The 23655-nt window shown below is 43.1% G+C and overlaps 1 protein-coding gene across 2 annotated transcripts in view; it reads left to right on the forward strand.

The window, feature by feature from the left end:
• The first annotated feature begins 394 nt into the window (after nt 1–394).
• Nucleotides 395–23655, forward strand: part of COX16 (cytochrome c oxidase assembly factor COX16) — a 46257-nt gene continuing 22996 nt past the window's right edge. Inside the window, exons 1-2 of one of the 2 annotated variants that reach the window (XM_079990487.1) lie at nt 395–558; nt 16922–16999. In XM_079990487.1, the coding sequence (XP_079846613.1) occupies nt 499–558; nt 16922–16999 (138 nt within the window). In that variant the 5' untranslated portion in view covers nt 395–498. The remainder of the gene's footprint in view (nt 559–16921; nt 17000–23655) is intronic. The other variant, XM_079990488.1, reaches the window with a different exon arrangement.

Consider the following 23655-nt stretch of genomic DNA (forward strand, 5'->3'; position numbering starts at 1 on the left):
ATTTGTTCTGATTTCTTATGCTTAGGGTAAAGATCCGAAATAACCCGTCGTCCGCACGGCGCCAGCATATGCTTTAGTTTATACGTTTGTGGTGTGCTGAAATGTGCTTTCAGGATGGAACCAATTAGCCGCGAAATGATTCGGTGAAATCGAGGACACAAGCAGCACTAATTACTAATTATGTCCTTTATCTGTCTGCCTCCAAATTCGGGGAAACTGGACCCGTCCAATTTCTGCCTGCCAAGTCCTCCTCCCGTCGGTTTCAGGCATCTGGACCGCTAATCGGGTTCCCATTCGAGGAGTCCCTACGAGTGGAAATTTTTATTTTTATTTACACACAAACCCTCAGTTATCTCGTTTTTTGCACGTCGGAACTCGGCTGCTCCCGGCTTCGGGATCCGAGGGACCAGCGTTTCGGTAGGACGCCGGAAGCGCTGCAGGAACGGCCTCCTCCCCCCCTCCGGGCCCAAGAAGGCGAGATACTGGGCCGCTCCAGCCATGGTCGGAATGCGAGCGCTGCGGAAGAGCAAGACGCTACAGTATGGAGTCCCCATGATGGTGAGCGGCGGGCGGGGGGAGGGGGCGGCGGGCAGGACGCTCGCCTAGAACTAGCTCAGCAGAGGGGCCGCGAAGCGCTGGCGGAGGGCGGGGCTTCGTTTGCCAATGGCGGAGGCTGCAGCGCCCCGGACCGTCCGCGAGGGGGCGACCTTCTCGGGAAGGCCGTCGAAGGCGCGACGAGGCCTTGGGTCGGGCGGCGCGAGCGTTTCAGCAACGGCTCGCTCTGCGCTCCCCCCCCCCCGCTTAACTAGGGTCACGTGACAACCCCCCCCCCGGGGGGGCAGATGAGATTATATACTGAAATGGTGTCGTTCTTTATATTCTTCTTGCCGTATTGCATGAGACGCATTACAGCGTGACTTTTAAAGTACAGTATTCGAGAACTGACCCTGTTTTTAGAGGGTGGCTGTGCTTGTCGGGTAAAGAAACAAGGAAAACCGCCCCCCCCAATAATTTTATTAGTTAGCTGTAACCCAGTACAGTGGTAAAGGTAAAGGGACCCTCTGACCATTAGGTCCAGTCGTGGCTGACTCTGGGGATGCAGCGCTCATCTTGCTTTATTGGCCGAGGGAGCCGGAGTACAGCTTCCGGGTCATGTGGCCAGCATGACTAAGCCGCTTCGGGCGAACCAGAGAAGAGCAAGGAAATTCCATTTATCTTCCCACAGGAGCGGTACCTATTTATCTACTTGCACTTTGATGTGCTTTCAAATTGCTAGGTTGGCAGGAGCAGGGACTGAGCAACGGGAGCTCACCCCGTCGCGGGGATTCGAACCGCCGACCTTCTGATCGGCAAGTCCTAGGCTCTGTGGTTTAACCCACAGTGCCACCCACGTCCCGGCCAGTACAGTGGTACCCCAGGTTAAGTACTTAATTCGTTCCGGAGGTCCGTTCTTAACCTGAAACTGTTCTTAACCTGAAGCACCACTTTAGCTAATGGGGCCTCCTGCTGCCACTGCACCGCCGGAGCACGATTTCTGTTCTCATCTTGAAGTAAAGTTCTTGACCCGAGGTACTGTTTTTAGGTTAGCGGAGTCTGTAACCTGAAGCATATGTAACCCAAGGTACCACTGTACTGGAAAGCAGGTGTGAGCGAAATACATGGAGCAGGCATATGTGGGATAGCTCAGTTGGTAGAGCAGGAGACTCGACTTAATCTCAAGGCTTGGGCAAAATGATTCCCGCATCGCTGGGGTTGGACTAGGTGACCCTCGTGGTCCCTTCTGATTCTATGATTCTGCGATTCTACAGCTCATAGCTCTGACTACTGCATGAAAGAGCACCGCTGCTTTGGTGCCCTGCCCCAATTTGCCTGACATTGGAAAGACACAGCCGGATGTGAGGCAGCTGGTGACCATCTTAGTGCCCTGGAAGGCTGCTGATGTGTGGCACTCTTTCAACTTCTCCCCCCTTCTTGTCTTTGTGCCTGGCGCTTCGGCAGATGCCTTGGCTGTTGTCTTTGTGCCCTGCTTGGAAGCTTCCCAGGAGCATCTGCTTGGCTGCCGTTAGACTCCGAATGCCGTTAGATTCAAAATGCTGTACCGGCTTAGATGATGGACCTTTCCAGATTCTTTTGTTATGACACGGGGAAGAAAGGAACTTCCACATGCCTTTGGGGTATCATTACTAGGTTGAAAGGGACTTCATCCAGTTGAAACCCGTGCCATTGCAGGGAGACTAAATGTAAGAAGAGCCTCACAGAATCAGGCCAAAAGCCCATCTAATCTGGCACTCTGTTCTCACAGTGGCCAAGCAGATGCCTGTGCGGAAGCCTGCATGCAGGACCTGAGCACAACAGTACTCTTTCCTGCAATTTCCAGTTGGCTGCAACAAGTATTACCAAAGGGAGGACAGTTAAATTTAAAATTTGGCATTAGCAAAGCAAAAACGTTTTTTTCTATTATAATGGTAGCAAACATACTTTCTAAGTGCCAATCATGTCACTTCAATTCATAAATAAGCTGACTTTCAGACATTCTAAGAATTTTAGCTACCATTCTGTTTGTGGTTAACTGTGTAGCAATGCTCATTTTCCTGTAGAAGTTTCCTTCTGGAAAAATCTTTGTAGTGCTTCGTTTCAGTAATTTAATAGTTGAAATCAGGCCTACTTCACTTCCAAGTCACCAAGCTCAGTAGGATATCCTAACAGCCATGTATTGTGAGGCCTTGGTAAGGTTATTATGCTTAAAAAGCAAAGGCAGCACCTTTATGAGGACCAACCAAATTGTCTGAAATCAGCAAGCTTTTGAATTCTCCAGAACTCTTAATCAGCCTAGATATTATACAAAACAAAGGGGTGAGAACAAGGGGAAAAGCGCAACAAAAATTCAGGAGTTTGGCTGGATGACACCTGCATTTAGAATACAGTAAGACTGCATTTACACAGTGGTTACGTTCCAGAGATCGTGCCTAATGCCAAAATTGCATATAGTCAAAAGCCATTGGGTTCAATGGTAGATGGGATTGCCAAAGTAATTTTTTCCAGGACCCTGCCCCCTTTCCGGCCTTTAAAATTACTAATTTTTGCCATGCGCGTAAAGCTAAATGTGCACAAGTTAAATGTGCATAAGTTGTGGGCCAACGTTAGAAAAGTTGCTGAGTACCTGAAAAGCCATGATGCATAGATGATGGGCTGCACAACATTTAGTTTGCTGGCTTTTAAGATTCAGTTGTTTTGCTGACAAGTAGATTTTGCTTAAGGGGTTTGTTTTGGTTTGTTTGCATGATGGTTTTTGTGCCATTAGCTTCAGAATTCTGGTCAGTTTTCATTGTTCCAATGGTACATGCTTCTGCAGAAACTGAACAGACAGCAAATGTGACTTTGTACAGAATTTAGTGTTATGATTGAATTCCAGTCTTGGTTCCTATTAGATTCTTTCTCTTCAATATCTATTCACAAATCCTGCCTATGTCATTAACTGAATAGGATTATTTGTTTGTTAGTGTTAATATATGTGACAGGTCATTGAGATAAGTAGCACTAAAACCCGGGCTGTTAAAGGCACAAACACACACACAAAAACATAATAATTGATGTAAAAATACCATAGTACTATTCAGCCTAATACAATACAAAATAATACAATAAACTTGGTATAAGGAAGTCATAGCACACTGGGTAAAAGCATAGCTGTCAAGCGTCCCTTATTTGGAGGGACAGTCCCTTATCCCAGCGCCATGTCCCGCTGCTGTCCCTTATTGATGGATGTCCCTTAAATTTCCAGGGTTTCAAAGGAAGCAGCTTCTGTCCCTCCCTGCCAGCCAGGGAGGAGGGAGGCTCCAACTGTGTTGCTTGGCTGCCCGGCCTGCCCCCCTCCGGCCCCTCTCAGCAGCCTCGCGGCCGCCAAACTGAACGTCTCTGCCTGGGGCCTCCCCTCTGCCCATCGCCGCCGCTCCTGCTCCTGCTCCTGCTAGGCCGTACTGCGGCTGTGCCACCGAAGGACCCGGATGAGATGGGCAGCCTGGCATGGCCTATGAATTGCTGAGGTGCCTTGAGAGGAGAGCAAGGGCAACCATAGAGAAAGCAGTTCAGAGAGAGGAGGAGGCGGAGATGCAGGCAGGTGTTCCAAGGGCTACAAGGGAAGGACCGCAAGCGCTTCTCCCATAGATTTGTAGCGGTAGACTAGCATAGATGGTCTGATCTGCGGGTTTACTTCGGACACTATTTCCCCCCCCCCCCCCACCTGATGGAATTGAGAGCTGCAGATGGAGCACGAGAGAAAAGATACAGAACTGCAGCAGCATCTTCGTAGCTTGGACTTCGTTTTGCGTGAAAAGTGGTGGCTGCTTGTAGTTATTTAATTGCAGTGTTTCATCGGCTGGTGTCTTGAGCAGCAGCCTCTGGAAACGAAGGGTTAAAAACCGGCACTGTTCTCCAAAATTATCTGGTCCCTTTTAACTTCGTATTTCAGCTGGTAGACTAAAATCCCTTATTTTGGCTGCTGGTACCTTTTTTTCAAGGCTGCTGGTCCCTTATTTTCAAATCTGTAAGTTGACAGCTATGGGTAAAAGTTGTTTGAATCCCCACCCCAAAACCCCTGCTATTGTGTGTTTGTGTGTAACTTTTTTTTTAAAGGAAAGAATGAATTGTGGAAGGCTTTGTAGAATTCTCCCAGTTGTAGCTTTGTTAGATTGTTCCATACTTATTTCTCTACCCAGCAAGTAGGCATAGTACAGGAAGAATGTAGAATTCTTAGTTTCTGGGGTCCCAAAGAAAGGCAAGTGACAGTGAATTTGATTTTGCTGAAAGTCTAGCAGACTTTGATATCAGACATGGGAACTGCATGCTTTCCCTACAGTTACCCTATTGCTATCTGCTAATAACATTGAAGACTTTTCAATTTAAGTAAAATCTAATGTATCCTGCCTTCAGAGACCCCAGCAAAGGTCTCTCTCCTGAGCCTTATGTGCATAGAACAACCTATACAAACATCATGAGAATAAAATTAGCAAGGCTATGATCAGCTACAAATTTTTTTGACAGGAATCTTGTCAGTTTCTTGTGTTCTTGCTTAGAAAAACCAGAGCACATGGGTATGGAACCTCTGGCATGTGACCTATATGAAACAAAGCATGGGATAAATAAAGTTGCAGCTGCAAAGGAAGAATTAGGAGCTTTGGTGTATGCTTCCAGTTGTCCCTTAAAAGTGCATCTTACATTTGATGCTGTTTCAATTTGGTGCTGATTGTAAACTCTGCTGCTTTCCTGCCTGGGTTTTTAAGACATCTTGGCTTACCTTGTAGGACAATAGCATGAGCATTGTGGATCTTTTATATATGCCCACCTCTGCTCTTTTTGTCATTTTTCACATCCTTAAAAAAAACACGTCCTAGAAAATGGCCATTGTGCAACTGGTGTGACTCATTTCTGAGTAGTGAGTCCACTTACCAAGTGGATAGTAGTGTTCTAGGGAAATCAAGTTTTACCATGTGTCAGTTGCCTTTGACTTTAAAAACCCCCAATAAAAACCAATATTGCTTATGTTTTAATCTATTGTAACTCTTCCATATATTTCAGCATTAGGAAGGCTAGGACTGTGAATTAAATAACCAAATAAACTTTTAGAACAAAGAAGAAGTTGATTTATGGGGGATTAAAATAACTAACACAGGTAAATCTGCTGAATACAATGATTATTCTGGGGGAATTCTCCAATCTGGCTTTCTTCACCTTTCAACTTGACAATATGTGTGATCATATCAGTGCCTAGCATAAGGCAGCAAAAACCTAAGAGAGTGATGTAAGATGGCATGGAACACTGTTTAACAGCTTATGCGCTGCAGGGTGTGAAGTCCCACAGCACCAGGATGGGAACATCTGTCCAGATGCTGGGATGAATTCTTGTGACCTTGTAGATATGTACTATATGTCTCACAAGAGGTTGTTCCGCATGCTTGGATTTTCACATCTCCCTGCCTCTTACTACTTTGTACTGTTTCCAAAGTGATTTCTAAGAGCCATGAGAGCTTTTTCTTTTCGGAAATTCTATTTGAAGTGTACCTAGCTCTCAAATACAGTAGATGGTGCTCCTGTTTCTAAAATATAGTGTTGATTTCACTTTTCTGATAATAGTTGCAGCTGCCAATGATTCATTCCCCATGTGACTCTTGCATACTGTACTGGGACAGCAAAGTTCTGTGTCACTGGTACAATAAAACTGCTATTATACTGTTTCCTGAACATGCAGAATTTCATATTTGGAACACTGACTCCATCTGAAAAGTGTCCCTTTAAAACCAACAGAAGATGGGTGTAAAAATCTTGATACTGTCTCTATGCAATCATATGTGGTTTATTTTTAGTTAGACAGGCAGCACGACTAGAATGTCTTTCATCCTGTTCTCTGGAGGGTTCTCATGCACTGCTGGTGCTTTATTCTTTCCCATTGAAGTGAATGGAAGCCATTCACTTCTATAAGAAAATAAAGCTGCTGAGCTTTGGCGCATCCATAGGGCCGACTGGCAAGTTTTGCCTAATCACAATCACAAGCTGGTGACTGCAGCTATTTTATATTATCCTCAAGAAATGATTGTCATGACTTCTATAGGACAAAATAAAATCAGCCATCACACTGGCTGACACTTTGCCCACTGCTTAAATTAATTTGTGTTTAGAAAAACAATTTTTCATCTCTGTATTTGCCATGACTGTCATCTGTTGTTTTTTGTTTGTCTTTTATCGTTACTGATGGCTGATGCCATGGGCAATATATGCAGTGGGAGGTGTAATAGTACACATTCTGCTGCTTAATGTTGGAAGAAGAAAGATGAAAGCCTGAAGTCAAGTGGTTTGTCTATGTGTATTGGAAACCATGAAGAAATAACACTAGCCAGATACTATCCCAAGCTGCCCTCAGAAAATGCTCATGCAAAGGTGAACCCTAAGCCCTTAGGGGAGAGCATCCCATACCTGTGAGCCAGCTGCTTAAGGAAAACTGTCTCTACATGCCTTTGCCATTCAAACATGGTACACCATAGATAGTGGTATGCCATTAATTTTAGTGGACCACAGAAAAGGAGGCCCATTCGCAGTAAGTCTGTTGCTCAGCCATTCTCAGAAATTGAGCATTGCTCCATCCCATCCTCATGTTTAGGGAGCATGAGTACTTTGCAGGTGATGCTGTCATTTAGAGGAACTCTTAGCTGCTTTTTCTGTCATCCCATTCTGTTCCTCAGTCTGTTCCTCAGTTTTGACCTTTGCCCCTCCCACTCCTTTTTCTCCTTTCAGAATTTGGCTGTTTTGCCACAGCTTCTTATTTTACCCTGTAGTCCAGGTGTGGGGAACTTTTGCCTTCCAGATGTTGCTGAACTACAGCTCCCATCAGCTCCAGCAAGCATGCCCATTGGCCAGGGGTGATGGGAGTTGTAGTTCAGCAACTCTGCTGCAGTCCATTTAACTGGCCAGGAAAAGTCACTGCCCAACTAATGAAAGAGCAGCAGCGTTTAACTGCAGAGTTGGGGGGCTCCAAATCTTTATCCTTTGTTTTTGCCCTGTATTTCTTACATCATGGAACACTGGGTGATAAAAGGGAATATTAATTCCTTGTGTTGGGGTGTGTGGTGTTTTGCTTCCCTGTTGTGTGGAAGCTACTGAAGAAATAATACTAGTCTTTAGGTATCTACAGATTCTTCTTTTTTTAAAAAACAATGACAGGCTCATTGCATATGGAGCTGAAATGAAGATGGGAGAGAATTCTTCACTTCTTAAAATGCAACGTGTCTTGTTTTAAAGGAAGAAAGGGACAGCCCTGTTTTTAACAGGAAAGCTGTTCTTGACCCACCAAAACAGACTTGTTCTTCAAGCAGCTGTGTTAATTCCCTTGTTATCTGACCTGGCCAAGCACTGTGTGTAATGCAAAATGACAACAGTCTGGTTGAAGGAGCCATTTTTGCTCATGCTTGCACTGAGGAACATATGGGCTGCCTTCTTTTTAGAGGGTTCTTTGTGTTTTTTGCAAAATATCTTTTCTGTACTTCATCACATTAATTTGCCTAAGGGAGCTTCTTTTTTTACTGAACAGGGGTAGGGGGACTGTGGCCCCTGGATGTTGTTAGACTACAATTCCCATCAGCTCATCACTTAGGGATGACAGAAGTTGCAATCACGTCACATGGAAGAGGGAACAAGTTTGTTTTCTCTTGCTCTGACTTCAAGTTAAAAGAAAGGACACTCCCGACTAAACATCAGGAATAACTTAATGATGATAAGATCTGTTAGACAGTGGAACGGACTCCTCAGGAGGTTGTGGACTCTCCTTCATTGGAGGGTTTTGAGCAGAGGTTGGATGGCCATCTGTCATGGATGCTTTAGCTGAGATTCCTGCATTTTGGGGGTTTTGGACTAGATGACCCTTGGGTCCTTTCCAACTCTACGATTATATGATTCTGTGAACTTTTGGAGGGACACACGTTCCCCCTCCCTATCCAGAAACTCTCTTGTGTGGCTCAGAGGAGCAGGTTATTTGCTCAACAGGGAGTCTTTTGTGATTAAATGTGCAGCTTTTGTTTTTACCTCTCCATTCAAGATGGAAGGAAGTATGAAGCTAGCATTTCCCACTCATCCATAAAAATTGCTTTAGGATAGGCATCTTATGACCAGAGTGATCCTCTCTTGGAATCAAGGACAAAACCAGCTTGTTTCCAACCAAATGGAAGAGCCAAAGGCCTGGCAAGTGGTATTTCATGCTTGTCACTCTCAGAATTGCTCATAACACTCATAAACTAGATTAGGCGAACCAAATAAGGCTGATGTCAGTCTACATCTTTTTTTATTTAACCTAGATGGTTTTCCAGCCTACTGATTACATCTTTATTTTATTGGGGAAAATGTCTTCTGCAAGTAGCAAGGTTTGAGATGTGGCACAAAACAGCAAAAAATCATTAGCACCACCAACCATTCTATGTATGTTAGCTTGCTGATGGCATATATAAGTGGGATGTACAAAAAGTACTGCAGCCTGGCACGTTCCTGTTCACTGTTCCAGTCAGTTGGACACGCCCCCTTTTCAACTATTCTTCTAGTTGGTTATCAGATTTTTTTGCTTTCAACCAGCCAATGTTCTATGGCCACTGAATTCTCATTGGACTGGGGTTTTTTGGGGGGGTATCTCCCCCTCAGTTGTACTCGTACAGACCTTGGAGTACTGCCCTTCTATGTATTGGTGGTGCCATCGTTTGGCTACATTTGTGTAAGAACACAAAAGACTACAGTTGGAAGTTGAGAGAATGATAATACATGAAGCTGGCTATTCAGAGCAAGTCCAAAAGACCTGATGGCCACAGGCCTGGTTTGCGTGTCGTTTTAAAATAATTGTTTAAAATCAGGCATCCGCAAACTCGGCCCTCCAGCTGTATTGGGACTACAACACCCATCATCCCTAGCTAACAGGACCAGTGGTCAGGGGTGATAGGAATTGTAGTCCCAAAACAGCTGGAGGGCCGAATTTGGGAATGGCTGTTTAAAATAAACTCTGGTTTAGGAGTGTATGAAATGTGAGCGTACCCACACGTTTGCAAAACATTTGTATGTGTTTTGAGGGACTTGTCTAGTCATACATAGCAATATTGGTTTGTTTGTCAGTGTGCTTCTGTACTCATTTCCCAGGTAACTCTTGCATACTGTACTGAGACTGATAGTAGGGGGACTTTCTGGGATCAGTGTTGCTTGAGATGAAAGATGAAGGGATAGGGCAGGTCTGTAGAGATCTATGCTGTGAAAAGGTTCAGAAAAGGGCAACCAAAATGATCAAATGAGTAAAGCAACTCCCCTGTGAAGAAAGGTTGCTCTAAACTTACTAGTTTAGAGAAAAGTTGAGATGAGGCATGAAGAAAGTGGAGACACAAATGTTTTTCTTCCTCCTCCATAACATCCGATGAAGCTGAATGTTGGAAGATTCAGGACAGATAAAGGAAAGTGCTTCTTCATGGAGTAAATTGCTGCCACAAGGTACTAAGGCAGTGGCCACTCACACGACTTGAAAGGGGATGTGATATATTAATGGAGAAGTAGTGTGCTGATGATTATACGGAACCTCAAGAGTTCAGAGGCAATGTGCCTGAGAACCACTTGCTGATGAGCAAGGAGGGCTCTTGTTTTTAAAATTATGGTTGGCCCAGAGAAACTGAGTAAAGAAAAGTTCTCTCTAATAACAATGAAGCTGAATGTTGAAAGATCCAGGACATATAAAAGAAAGTATTTTTTTTCAAGCAGTGCATAGTTAAACTATGGAACTTGCTTCCACCTGAGGCAGTGGTGGCCACCAACTAGGATAGTTTTAAAAGAAGATTAGACAAATTCAGGGATGAGAAGTGGCTACCAACCACTATGGCTGTGTTTTGCTTCCACTTTTGGAGGCAGTATGCTGGGAATCGCAGGGGGGCAGAGTGCTGTTGCGCTCTGGTCTGTGTTGCAGGCTTCCCACAGGCATCTGGTTGACTACTGTGAGAACAGGATGATGGCCTAGATAGGCCATCTTATGTTCCTGTGTGAGACAATGAAGATAATTGTCTTGACAAAGTTGTAGGTATGAATACGACATCTAAGGAACGATGCTACATTTGTCACAGTATGATTCATACAGTAAGCTATGCATCCAGGCTACTAGACTGCTGAGAATCCAGAGGCTGCTGAGAAACCCAAAGTTGGCTGTGCTTAATTTAAGTTGAAAAGTGACAGGATAAGTGGTTGGTGATATTTCTAAAGTCTCATCTATGTGTTCAAAGCTTGCAATTGCAGAGCAAGGTCTCCTGGACAAAAACATTTTGATGACACATAGCTTCCTGGAGAATGGGACAACACAGTTACAAATGTTTAGGTACACCTGAGCTGTTTGGGAGAGCTGCCTCTAGCAAAACCCATATTATTCTGAAAGATAAAAGATTGGGGACTCTTTAGGGTGTCTGGGGCTGAGCCATATTGGTAGCCAGCATTTGGTTTTTTGGGTTTTGCTTTTTGTGCCCCTGCTGTACTTGAATAAATGAAGAACTGTAGTTTTCAGAGCTGTCACATTGGGACCTTTCAGCAGCTCTAAAATGCACACACAGCAGTTTTTCTTTAAAAAAAGGAACCCCCCTCCAAATCTCTTTAATTCCCATCACTGTGAAGTAAAAAGAGAATATTTCATTTGACTGTTCCAGTTCTGCATCTGCACAATGCATAGCTGGAGGCTTCAACAACAACAGTCTTAAAGAAGAGGCTTGAAAATTATCACATTCCCTCTTCAAGTAAAATATTTCATAACATTTCCCCGGCTTTCTTTTCACCAGTGCATGATCTGTGTTGCCAGCAGTGAATATTGTGATGTGATTAATTTAGGGATTTATGACAAAGGGAATGTAATTTTGTAATCTGGCTTTCAAAATCAGTGCTACAACAACGGAATGAGTTTCTCTAGCAACAGAGGTGATCTAACGCTGCAAATTGCTAGGCAGTGCTGGAGAAATTGCTGCTTGTTGTTTTGCTAACCTAAGGGTTGGCTGCTTTAGATTTTACTGAATAATTTGGTGAGTCTGGAATCTGTAGTAGAACACAGGGTTTAAGGAGGCCTGACTTACTCAGTCTTTATTTATGTTTGTCTTGTGCTGATGAGCGTTAATATCCTCTGTGTACAGTGCTCTGTCGGTATTTGTTTACTTAACATGCTTTTCAGTAAAATAACAGAAATTAGTTTTTCACAATGCTATTGAACAGAAATTAATGTCAATTTCTTCATGAAACAGTTACTGAGGTTGCTGAGCATATATGACAGATGGCGCTTCTGTGTCGCCTCCCATGTTTCATTCTACCTTTCATTCTGTGCATATATAATTTCATTAAAAATGTTGCTTTTGATGTGTGTCTTGGTGTGAACTCACTGAAACACCAACAAAATCCTTCTTTGAATATTGAATCAAGTGATAGTTCTGAAAACCGTGCTGTTGGCTTGTTTCCAGGTTAGTTTGTAAAGCACGGTCTAAGTGAGGAGTATTGCTGTTCTGTGTTGTTAAAGGTGACCTTCAGATGTAAAATGCAAAAACCTATTAATGTAGCCATGTTTTCCTGGCTTTACAGTAGCCAGAGTCAAAGTGAGACAATTCTGCATGTAAGTTCAAAACCTAATTCTCCTGGTTTTCTTGTGCACCACACAGACCTCATATTATTAGCAGACCCCTCATGTTGTTAATCTTAAATGTGAAAAACCTCTGACCCAACACATAAATGCTTACAGTAGAGGATGCTAACTGTTAACTGTTACAGTAATAATGCTACAAGCATGGTACTGTATACCCCTAGACGAAAGGAAAATACATGGTGTGTGAAGACGATCTATAAATTCACTGCCTTTTGGAAGGGCAAGATTATGGGTCTTTAAAAAAAAAAATCGATACACTATGCCTTTCCATCAGTTGATGCCCAAGGCAGCTTATATAAAATCATAAAAAATAAATTATAGCAATAACCCCCCCCCCAATAAAGCAGCAGGTACTACAAAAGCTAAAAACACAATAGTAGCATCTGTCTTAGTTTCTACACATCTTTGTAGACAGTTGCAGACATCCATCAGACACAAGCTCCAGTGACCTCTCTGGACCTTTAAACACACCTGAGTTTTAAAAATCTATGTACACACTATTTCAATTAGTCTTCAATCCGAAGCCCACTTGCCTGGAAGTCAGCCCCATTGAACTCAATAGTACCGGTACTTAGTTTTCAATAGACATGTATAGGATTTCACCCTTAGCTTTTTTCTGGTATGTGAAATATTGGTCAATTTCTTTATGGGGGAAAATCAGGTTATGATATATTCAATATCTATATGCTAATGAAATGTAACAGAAACATGGACACTATTGTATACACTTTGCAAGCTTGAAGAGAGGCAAACAACATCTTAATGGATCTAGCACAGCTAAGTGTTGCTTTATAATTAGTTTCACTATTGAGAAGCCAGGCCCTCCTGGTACAGCTGTTTCAGTCCTGCACAGCTATTATTCATATGGGCATATTGCTGTGGGTTTGTGGGTTTGTTGGAATGTATATACTCAGTAAATCAATGGAGAGCAAAACTGCATTCAGTTAACCTTTTTTATGTCAGCCCCTGTACAAATGATTACTGCGGTAATAACCATTAAAGAAGAAATTATGAGCATGTGTGTTCATTTAAAGCAGTTTTAAATTTTTAAAAGAAGACAAACACACTGCATTAAACCCTATACTTGTTCCTAGGCTTTTGTTGAATGCCTGTAAGTTACCCCTTTTAATTTCCTCTTACCACTGTTTCTGATTGTTTCTGGGTCTAATCCCAGGCAGTTGGAAATCCTGTTGTAAATAAGGATGCTACAATGCTATGTAGGTAACCAATGTCACAAAGTCCAGTCAGCTTGAAGGCAATGCTTCTTCACCCTGAATAGCTTTTTGCCCCTGTTTGCAGCTCCTCCCAGTAAATCAGGTGTGGGAAACTTGTGGTCCTCCAGATGTTGCTGGTCTACAAATTTGATCCTCCCGATCTTTGGCCAGCCTGGCACAGCTGATGGGAGTTAGGGTCCAGCAATATCTGGAGGTCCTCAGATCCCTCATCCCTGCAACACACACATTGAGAGGTGGGATGCTTTACAAAGTGGGTGAAATTATACCTGAAGGAGCGTCTCCACCCCCATCATTCTGCCCAGACACTGAGGTCCAGCTCCGAGGGCCTTCTGGTGGTTCCCTCACTGTGAGATGTGAGGTTACAGGGAACCAGGCAGAGGGCCTTCTTGGTGGTGGCGCCCGCCCTGTGGAACACCCTGCCTTCAGATGTCAAGGAAATATAGTGGATGCGAACGGGATCCGTTCCGGAGCCCCGTTCGCATCCTGAAGTGAACGTAACACGCGTCTGTGCGTCTGTGTGTGTGTCACATTTCACCGCTTCCGCACATGCACGTGACATCATTTTGAGTTTCTGCGCATGCACAAGCGGCGAAACCCAGAAGTAACGCGAAAACACTTAACTTGAAGCGTATTCATCCCGAGGTATGACTGTAAACAACTATCTGACTTTTAGAAGACATCTGAAGGCAGCCCTGTTTAGGGAAGTTTTTAATATTTGATGTTTTATTCTGTTTTTAATCTGTTGGGAGCCGCCCAGAGTGGCTGGGGAAACCCAACCGGATGGGTGGGGTAAAAATAATAAATAATTATCGTTATTATTATTTTGCAAAAAGTGTCTGTGGTGTTTATCATTGTCCCTGACTTGCGCAGATTTGTATGTTAAGAGATATACAGTAGAATGTTATTTAGAGAGATAGTTGTAAGATATAAAGTAAGGTGTGAATGAGATATTGGCACATGTCTTCTGCTGACTGGCTAAGAGTGGAGTGTGACTTTTAGAACAGTTGCGTGTGAGGAAAAGAGGTAGTTGGGTTTTGGAGGAAGAAGAAGGTTGGCTGGTGTGGCACTGAGGAGTAGGGGGAAGTATAAGATAGGATTAGAACTTGCATTAGGAATAGAATTCTAGGCACATGTTACATCATACAAAGTATCCAAGCACTGTTAGTGAAAACAAACAATAAGAACTTGTTATATTCAGCTGTTACTATAATAATAAATATTTGTTCATTCAAACTACATCTCCTGTTAGGTCAACATATTGAGGCTGTGACAAAATCAGTCAAAGATATAAGTGTCTATATGGTGGCAGTAGAACACCAGTAGTTAGAGAAGATTGCTTCAGATATTTGGAGCGCAGAGCTAGAACTCTATAAGCCAGGGGTCAGCAACCTTTTTCAGCCGTGGGCTAGTCCACCGTCCCTCAGACCATGTGGGGGGCCATACTATATTTTTTGGGGGGAAATGAACGAATTCCTATGCCCCACAAATAACTCTGTGTGCTTTTATTTAAAAAGCATCTCTTTCTACTCATGTAAAAACACCAGTCAGGCCCCACAAATAACCCAGAGATACATTTTAAATAAAAGGACACATTCTACTCATGTAAAAATATGCTGATTCCTGGACCGTCCGCGGGCCGGATCTAGAAGGCGATTGGGCCACATCTGGCCCACGGGCCTTAGGTTGCCTACCCCTGCTATAAGGCAAATAGGAACTCAGGAGAGCCTTTGCCAATCAAAAGGGATTGGGGATTTGAATTGAAGTATCCTCTGGCTCCTAAATACAAGGCTTGTGTGGGGAGGGCATGGCCGTATCATCCTCCCAATTTCAACTTGGATGGTTTGAATTCCTGTCATACACTGAGACTTCTATTCATCCTCTTTTTGTAGTAAAGGCTATACCACCCAGGCTTGGATTTGAAAAGCAAGTAGTGGTTTGCTGGTGAATTTTGGGGGAAATTGCCTGAGTGTTTGGAGTTCCGCACGCTTGTTGTATATTAAAAGAGAAAGCTGCAGTATCTCCGAACAATTTTACACGTCACTCGGGAAGACAGGCTAACTAATGTCAGTTTACTGGAAAAAGCAAAGATCACCAGTGTTGAAGCAATGATTCTTCAACATCAACTTTGTTGGGCTGGTCATGTTGTTCAGATGCCTGATTACCGTCTTCCAAAGCAACTACTCTATTCCCAACTCAAGGCAAACCTAAAAAAATGTAACATAGGCACTGATATCTGGGAAACACTGGTCCGCGAGCACTCCAGTTGGAGAACAGCCTTTACTAAAGATGTCATGGACTTTTAAGAAGCTCGAACTCAGGGCAAAAAGAAGAGGAAGGCATTCTTGGCAAACCCTCACCGTCATCAACTCCCTCCCAGAAACCTATGTCCCCACTGTGGAAGGACGTGTGGATCCAGAATTGGCCTCCAAAGCCAGTTATGGACTCACTGTTAAGACCATGTTCATGGAAGACAGTCTTACTTGGCTACAAGGGATCGCCAAAAAGAAGTATATTAATACAGAACTATGAGCATGTCATCTCTGTTTGCCTTGGTATAAGATTTCAAAAATTGTATTTGCATTTTATGACAGAGAGAAATGTCACCTTCCTATAGATATCAATTTCTTTCTCTCTCTTACATATTGCTCCTATTCATAAGTCTCAGAGGTTTGGAGCTATTAGCTATAATGAAGATACAGTATAGGTGCAGAAGGGACTGATTTATCTAGCTACATAATAACATTTCATAGGATTCTGGTTCCAATCTGCTGGCTTTTTCCAAAAGCTTAATTGGGTCCTTTTCACTTTGGCACCAGAATGAGCCAGCTGAGCATTGTTGCTTCAATTGTTAAAAGTTTGAAAATGGTGAGGACAAGTCCCAGAGCTATGATGTTAAGGCTCCCTAAATGCTGTTAAAGGGAAAAGGCATCGTGGGAGGTGAAACATAGAGTCAGAAATATAATGGGAGGTAGGAGAGATTCAGAAAAACAGTCTTCTGAAGTCCTCTGTGCAAGAATGAGACATTTTTGATATGTTTGTGAATGAAAACTGTAGTAGCCCCATCCATTTGACATGAAATGGACAGTCAATCAAGTTAGATTATCAGAAGCTAGAACAAATCTCTTCCCTGGAGCAGATTCTCCATGCATCTCTCTCTCTTATATGCACATGCCTGCATCAATGAACAAAGATTAAGCTTATGTGCTTTGGAAAACCGAGGGGCCATCATGGAATCTGTGCTAATGAGTCTGAGTCACTATTGTATTATAGCATGCTTGGCATTTCTTTAACACCTTTAGACTGTTTAAAACCTTTACATGCATTATCCTGAGAGTCCTTACAACAGCTCATGCCAGCAGCTTCTTGGCTTTGTACATAGTGTTCTAGATTTTTCTTTCCTTCCTTCCATCCTAGTTATTTTTCCATCTCTTGCTTTTTTGAAAGTGTATTTTAGCTCACAATGTTCTGGGTACTCCTTTGCTTCTATTCTGGTTATTTTTACCTCTTTTTTATATTTCAGGTGCTTATAATTGGTGGGTCTTTTGGGCTCCGTGAGTTTGCCCAAATTCGCTATGATGCTCAGAAGCTCCACAGCAAGGTAAGCTGAATTATCCTCCCCTGTACTTGGAGAACACAAGCTTCAAGAGAACTAGACAAACTGTGTACACTGGGTTCTGCCAATCAGCACAGGCTTGCACACATACATGTATGGGAGCTGACACATGAACACATACTTAACCAAGGTGCTATGGTTACTGAAAGTTGCACTCCCAGATTAGGCCATAAAGTCTATTTCATAATAGCAGCAAACACTCCAACACACAGCAAGCAAAGGCACAGCTTGGAAAGTTGGGCTTTAAGTCCTATTTTATTTTATTTTTTTGTAGAGCAACGAATCTGAAATCTCTTGCAAATTTTGTCAAACATTGCATTTTAAAAGGAAATTTCTGAACATCCTGGTTGAGGAGTTAGGCTTGAAATATATGGGCAATGTGATTATGAACTGAAGCTTCTGGCTTGTGCAAATTTCATTACAGATGAAATTAATTCACTGAGCACAACATCTTGATTTTCTTAGCATAGAACTTGGTGTGCCTATTTTTGTTTTCTTGGGTTCTATATATTCCCAGTTTCTGAGTGTAAATAACTGTGAAGTTGAATTTGCATTGCCTCAGCCCCAGTATCAGTGCATGGCATCTTTGGGTTGTCGCTGGCAGAGCACACTGCTGCTGAACTGACACTTGCCTGACCCACTGCCAAGAAGTTTGGAGCCACCATATAAAATTCTCCATAACGCCCTGGAGCATCATTGCATTGGAACCACTGTCGGAAATTTTAAATGGCAGTTCTAATCTGTCCAATGCTGATGCAGCACTGTTGCCAGGTGCCACTGCCAGGTAAGCCCACCAGACTCCTCTGGTGTAGGAGGGGAGCCCACCTAAAGCCACTTTGCTGAGGCCCCCCTCAAACCTGGAATTTGCCCTGGTATTGACTAGGACATTTGCATTTTGCTGAGCTGTGTGTGTGCCCTCAGAGCATTGAGACCCCAGGCAGCTGCCCTTTTGGTTCAGTACGTTTAATTTCCTCACAGGCCACTTTCTGTGTTAAAATATGTATGGACTCTGTGCAGCACTGAGCAGGTAAAGTCTGAAGGATAGTGAACAAGAAATAAAAGGCTTGACTAGCTCTTTTGAGGTTTAGCCTTACAGGACTGGGCTGCCTTCAAAAAGTTGGAGAAGAATTCATAAAAATATTTCCTTGGTATCGGAGAGTAGCAAGGACATAAACAAGAATGGCATCTGTAATACCGTTTAGTCATGATTTTGGTCACTGAGCAGATTGGATTAAACTGCTGCTCCTTAGAAGTTGTTTGTAGGCTTGCATTGTGGAAGTTGCATTGTGGACTTGCCTTCAATTTAGGTCTATTGGGCAGTGTGGCCTTAGAAGGATGTTGGAATATTATCTCCTGCTTTTTTAATTAAGGCAAATCAAAAACTGGAAAACAATGTATGAACTGTAACTTCATGGCAGACTTTATTTGTTTATTTATTACCCTGCCGTTAAGGATATAAATCCTTCCCAGGCAGCTTACAGAAACATTAAATTACATTAAAAAATAATAATTAACTAATAAAACGTCATTGGGATCCTTCCCCACAGGTAGTTGGTGGTAGAAAGACCTGACAGGAGCGGGGGAAGGGATGGTTCAGTTGATACAGGCTCTGAAGTGATCTTTACCTGCATACATAGAATCTAGGAACCTACCTCAGACCTCTGGTCCATCCAGTGGCGTAGCGTGGGTTGTCAGCACCCGGGGCAAGGCAAGTAATTTGCGCCCCCTAACCCGTGGATTTGCGCCCCTTAACCCGTGGATTTGCGCACCCTAACCCTAACCCCCAGAAGTTGCGCCCGGTGCGGCCGGCCCCCCCTGCACCCCCCACACTACGCCACTGGGTCCATCTAACTCAGCTGGTTCTGGCTGGCAGCAGCTCCTCAGGATTTCAGAGAGGATTCTCTCCTAGACCTACCTGGACATGCAGGAGATTGAACTAGGGTGCTTTTGCATGTAAAAGATTCCCTCTTTCCCCCTACTTTGTTCTCTCTTTCTTGGAAATATTTCCATAGGGTAATTGGCGGTGGACAGCCCTGTATTGGATATGTGTGTATGTGAGTGAGAGAGACATAGAGTAAATAACCAGTAAAGCAGAAGCAGACTCTACTATTGTCTTGTCTTGTCTAGCCAGGCTTCCTACATTTAATTGGCTTTTCAGTAAACTAATTGCAGTGACTTCATGCGGCAGGGGATTGATGATGATCACTGATCATTTTCCCCCTCCCTTCTTGTTAAGCAGGTCCAATAAGGCCTATGTTCCAAGTTTAATGAAGATAAACATTTGCTAATTTCTCTGTGTAAGTTGATTTGCAGAGAATAAATTCATTAGTATGGCAACTTGGCTGCACCCCCTAATTTATTTATTTATTTTTAAGAAAACTTGGAAGCGCAATTTAGCATGTACAAGGTTTGTGAGTGATACAGATACTTTCTTTGTGCTCATATCAAACAACAGCAGCTTATTGTTATTCATCAGAATTCTACTAACAAAAGTCATTTGCTTAATTTAAATAAATTTTGCTTTCAAGCCTAGTTCATTGCTGCACATCCCAGTTGATGGAAGGTTTAATGCAGTTGCATAATTAATACTGCAATTTTTGTTTTTCCTTTCATGCAGAATTGGTTGTTGATAGAAATGGCTTTGCTTCTGGTGAATAATCTTAGACTTTATTTGAGCCTACGTTTTGAACCAAGCTAAGAGATCACAGCAGAGAGGAGTGAAGGGATGATATCCTTTTTAAAAATACATCATGGCTTTACTGAGTTTCCCTTTTCATGCAATCAATTACAGCGGTCCCTCTTTGGACACATGTGGAAGTGTTAGTATGAGCCCAAGCTGTTGTACATACCGTATTTTTCGCCCTATAAGACGCACTTTTCCAGCTCCAAAAATGAAGGGGAAATGTGTGTGCGTCTTATGGGGCGAATGCAGGCTCCTTGGCTTCAGCGATAGCAACGCGAAGCCTCCGAAGCCTGCGCTCCAGAGGCTTCGCGTTGCTTCTGCTGAAGCCAGGAGAGTCTGCTCTTTGAGGCTGGCGGTGGGGGAAAGCAGCGCTTCCCCCATCGCCAGCCCCAGAGGATGGGGGGCAGTGGGAAGGCGCGCAAAGCCTTCCTGCTACTCTCCAACCCGGCTTGGAGGCTGGCGGTGGGGAAAGCAGCGCTGCCCCCATCGCCAGCCCCAGAGGATGGGGGGCAGTGGGAAGGCGCGCGAAGCCTTCCTGCTACTCTCCAACCCGGCTTGGAGGCTGGCGGTGGTAGAAAGCAGGCTTTTCCCCAAGGAGGGAGAAGGGACAGACTGGAGGAGTCCGTCCCTTCTCCCTCCTGTGGGCTTTTGCGGGAGATGGGGGAATTCCCCCACCTCCCGCAAAAGCCCTGCGCTCTTTAAAGCGGCTGTGTAGCTTCTGCTGGCTTTTCTAGGAGGTGGGGGAATTCTAGGTAGTCACTGTGAGAACAGAATGCTGAACTAGATAGGCCTTCCGTTTGATCCAGCAGAGCTCTAATAATAATAATAATAATAATAATAATAATAATAATAATAATAATTTTTTATTTATACCCCACCCTCCCCAGCCAAGGCCGGGCTCAGAGCGGCTTACAAGCAATAATAAAAACAAGATGAATGATTACAACTTAAAAACAAAAATAAAATACAACATTAAAATAATGGAACATTGAAATATTAAAATGTAGCCTCATCGCAGGAGGAGAAGGAAAAGAAAAAAGAACGAGAGGGAGGGAGGGAATCAAATTGGCTCCAAGCCAAAGGCCAGGCGGAACAACTCTGTCTTATAGGCCCTGCGGAAAGAAATCAGATCCTGCAGGGCCCTGGTCTCATGAGGCAGAGCGTTCCACCAGGCCGGAGCCAGAGTTGAAAAGGCCCTGGCTCTGGTTGAAGCCAATCTAACTTCCTTAGGGCCCGGGACCACTAGGGTGTTGCTATTTATGGACCTTGAGGCTCTCCGTGGGGCATACCGGGAGAAGCGGTCCCGTAGGTACGAGGGTCCTAGGCCATGAAGGGGGGAGGCTCAAAATTTGTGTTCTCTACAGAGAAGCTGAAATAATTTTAGATGAGATAAAGTGGCCTCAAAGCTCCTGCTGATATAGGTAAGTGTTTGTGACAGATTCTCAGAATTGCTTTAATATGTTAGCTTGTGACAGATTCTCAGAATTGCTTTAATATGTTAGCTTACCACCAAGAGCCCTTCTATATTCACACGAAAGCAGCTGCGTATTTGGGGTATATTTCATATTTCCTTGATACCTCTTTTTGGCCAAGGTCCCCAAAGCGATGATGAGATTAATAGTTTGTTACGAACTTCTCATTATCAGGGTTAGAATGTTGGAGTTGTACCCAATACTGTACTCTGAGTAGATCCATTTGAATTAATGGACCTGACTAACTTAGGTCCGTTCATTTAAATGGGTCTACTTTGGGTAAAACGTAGTTAGCCACACCAGGGTGTAGTAAATCCATGCTGGTACATGTGCTTCAAATGGTTATATGCAGACTGAATATTGGCAGGTGCAGCTTTTTCTTTTCTTCACCTGCATGAGAAGCTGTACCTCTTATAGTTATTATGTATGTCCTTTTTTCTGTCTGGTCATCATAGCAACTTTTCACCCATGGCAATTGATGACGTGTCAGGCTAACTGTGATTCCTAAAAACTCCTAATCTTTGCCTGCCTTAAATGAAAAAGCCAGAATGCAGATGAAAAAGCCTGAATGCAGTGGTCCAAAAATATACATATAACAATGTTGGCAATTTTATCAATAATGTTTTGAATGCAAATTTTCTGAATCATAACTTCTCTAGATGTTTCTAATGATACTTTCCAAGAAACTGGAATATTAACCACAAAAACAAAATGGTATTATTATTTTTTTAAAAAAAATTCAAATGCTTCCTGGAAATATAAAAAAGAGTAATAGAAATGCATACATTCTCATTTTACCTACAAAGGATTTGGAAGTGAGCATTTGTAAAGCACTTTGAACATGAAAAGTACAATGTAAATGCTTAAAATTATTGTGTTATTTCTTGTTGCTATAGAAGTTCACTAGATGTCAGTATAGAAGTTACTTTGACTGGTATTTAGTGAATCTTGAAGTGAATCCTTCTTTATTGCTATGCCATTTAAGCCCCAAGGAAAAGCAAATTAGTTAGATTTAAAGACCTGATGCCTTCAATGAAATATTGAAGAACATTTCACTAGACTTATCAGCCAAAAGGCTGTGACTAAATTCCACAATTTATTTACATATATGTAGGGTATGTAACCCTATTAGACTTCCAAGTTGCTCCCACATAAGCACCATTTTGAAACTTATTGTGGCTGTGTTGTTGTTGTTGTAGTAGTGTTTGGTTGTATACTGTACAGTAATTACTTGTATCCTGATAGAATTGGATTGTTGTTTGTTTATTTGAACATACTCAAAGAGGCCTGGGCCTTTGGATTGTGTCATTTCAGCCTCCTCAGTTATTTTTTTACCAGGTACTCCAGTGCCATTGTGGCATCAAAAGACAACAAACTGTTCCAGTGTAGAGTAGGGCCGACTACATGAATAATGGGAAGACTGGAAAATATATTAAAAAGTGGTTTTAACTACAGAGGTGAGGTTTTTTGGGGTATGTGGTTTTTTTAAGAGTTAGGAGCACATGCTACAGATATAATTGTGATGACCCAGCAGATTTTCTCTTTAAAGACACTGCAGTGGATGAGACTTCAAGTTGCATGCTTGACGTTTTAAAGACTTCAAATCCTAGCAGAAAATGTCAGTGAATTTTTCATACAATTATGCCGTTTTTGAAGAACAGAAGAAAAGAAGGGAAGTTTTGAAACACTGCGCTATGTAACATTTCCTCTTTCTCGGCCCAGGCCTCGAGGGCATTTCATTTTAAATCCTGCACTTCAGGCTATTTAAGTGGTTTGTAAAAGAACAGGTATAGCATATTAAAGAGGCTTTGCAAAGGCACCTTGAGGAATTGTCTTTTAATATTTTAAACATAGGTGTCTTACTTTCCTTACTCCCCTGCCCTATCTACCTCCATTACGTTCAGGATGAGTCAGCCGGCTCTTCAGCAGCAGAGTTCCAGTTCCAAAAGAGTTCTGCATTTTTCAACAGCAGTCCTGCTTTTTGACACAATAGAGTATCTGCCAGCCCCAGAATTTTTAATTGAAAAAGTAGTAAATGGATGCTCTAGATAAATAGGATATTTTATTTCCTCTAAACCCGTGGTTCCCAACGCAGGGCACATGCCCCACGGGGGGGGGGGGGTGTAAATTGATTTTTAAGGGGGGCAATTTGAGAATGAGTTATTAACAGTGAATGGCCTTTTAGGCTTCCTCCATGTGAATAGGAGTTCACTTTTTGAATAAAAATAATTACAGTGGTGCCCCGCAGGATGAACGCCTCGGAAGACGAAAAGCTCGCTAGACGAAGGAGTTTTTCGTTTTCTTAGCCACTTCACAAGACGCATCTCCCTATGGGCTTGCTTCCCCGCTGTCCCCGGACCTCTTTTGAAGCAAGGGGCAGCGGGGAGAAGATCGCTTTTCCCCGTTGCCAGCCCCACAATCTCCGGGGACAGAGGGGAAGGCTTCAAAAGAGGGGACAGAAGGGAAGGCGCGCGCCCCCCTTCCCT

The sequence above is a fragment of the Podarcis cretensis genome (assembly GCF_951804945.1).
Source record: "Podarcis cretensis genome assembly, chromosome: 1".
In the NCBI taxonomy this organism is placed as follows: Eukaryota; Metazoa; Chordata; class Lepidosauria; order Squamata; family Lacertidae; genus Podarcis; species Podarcis cretensis.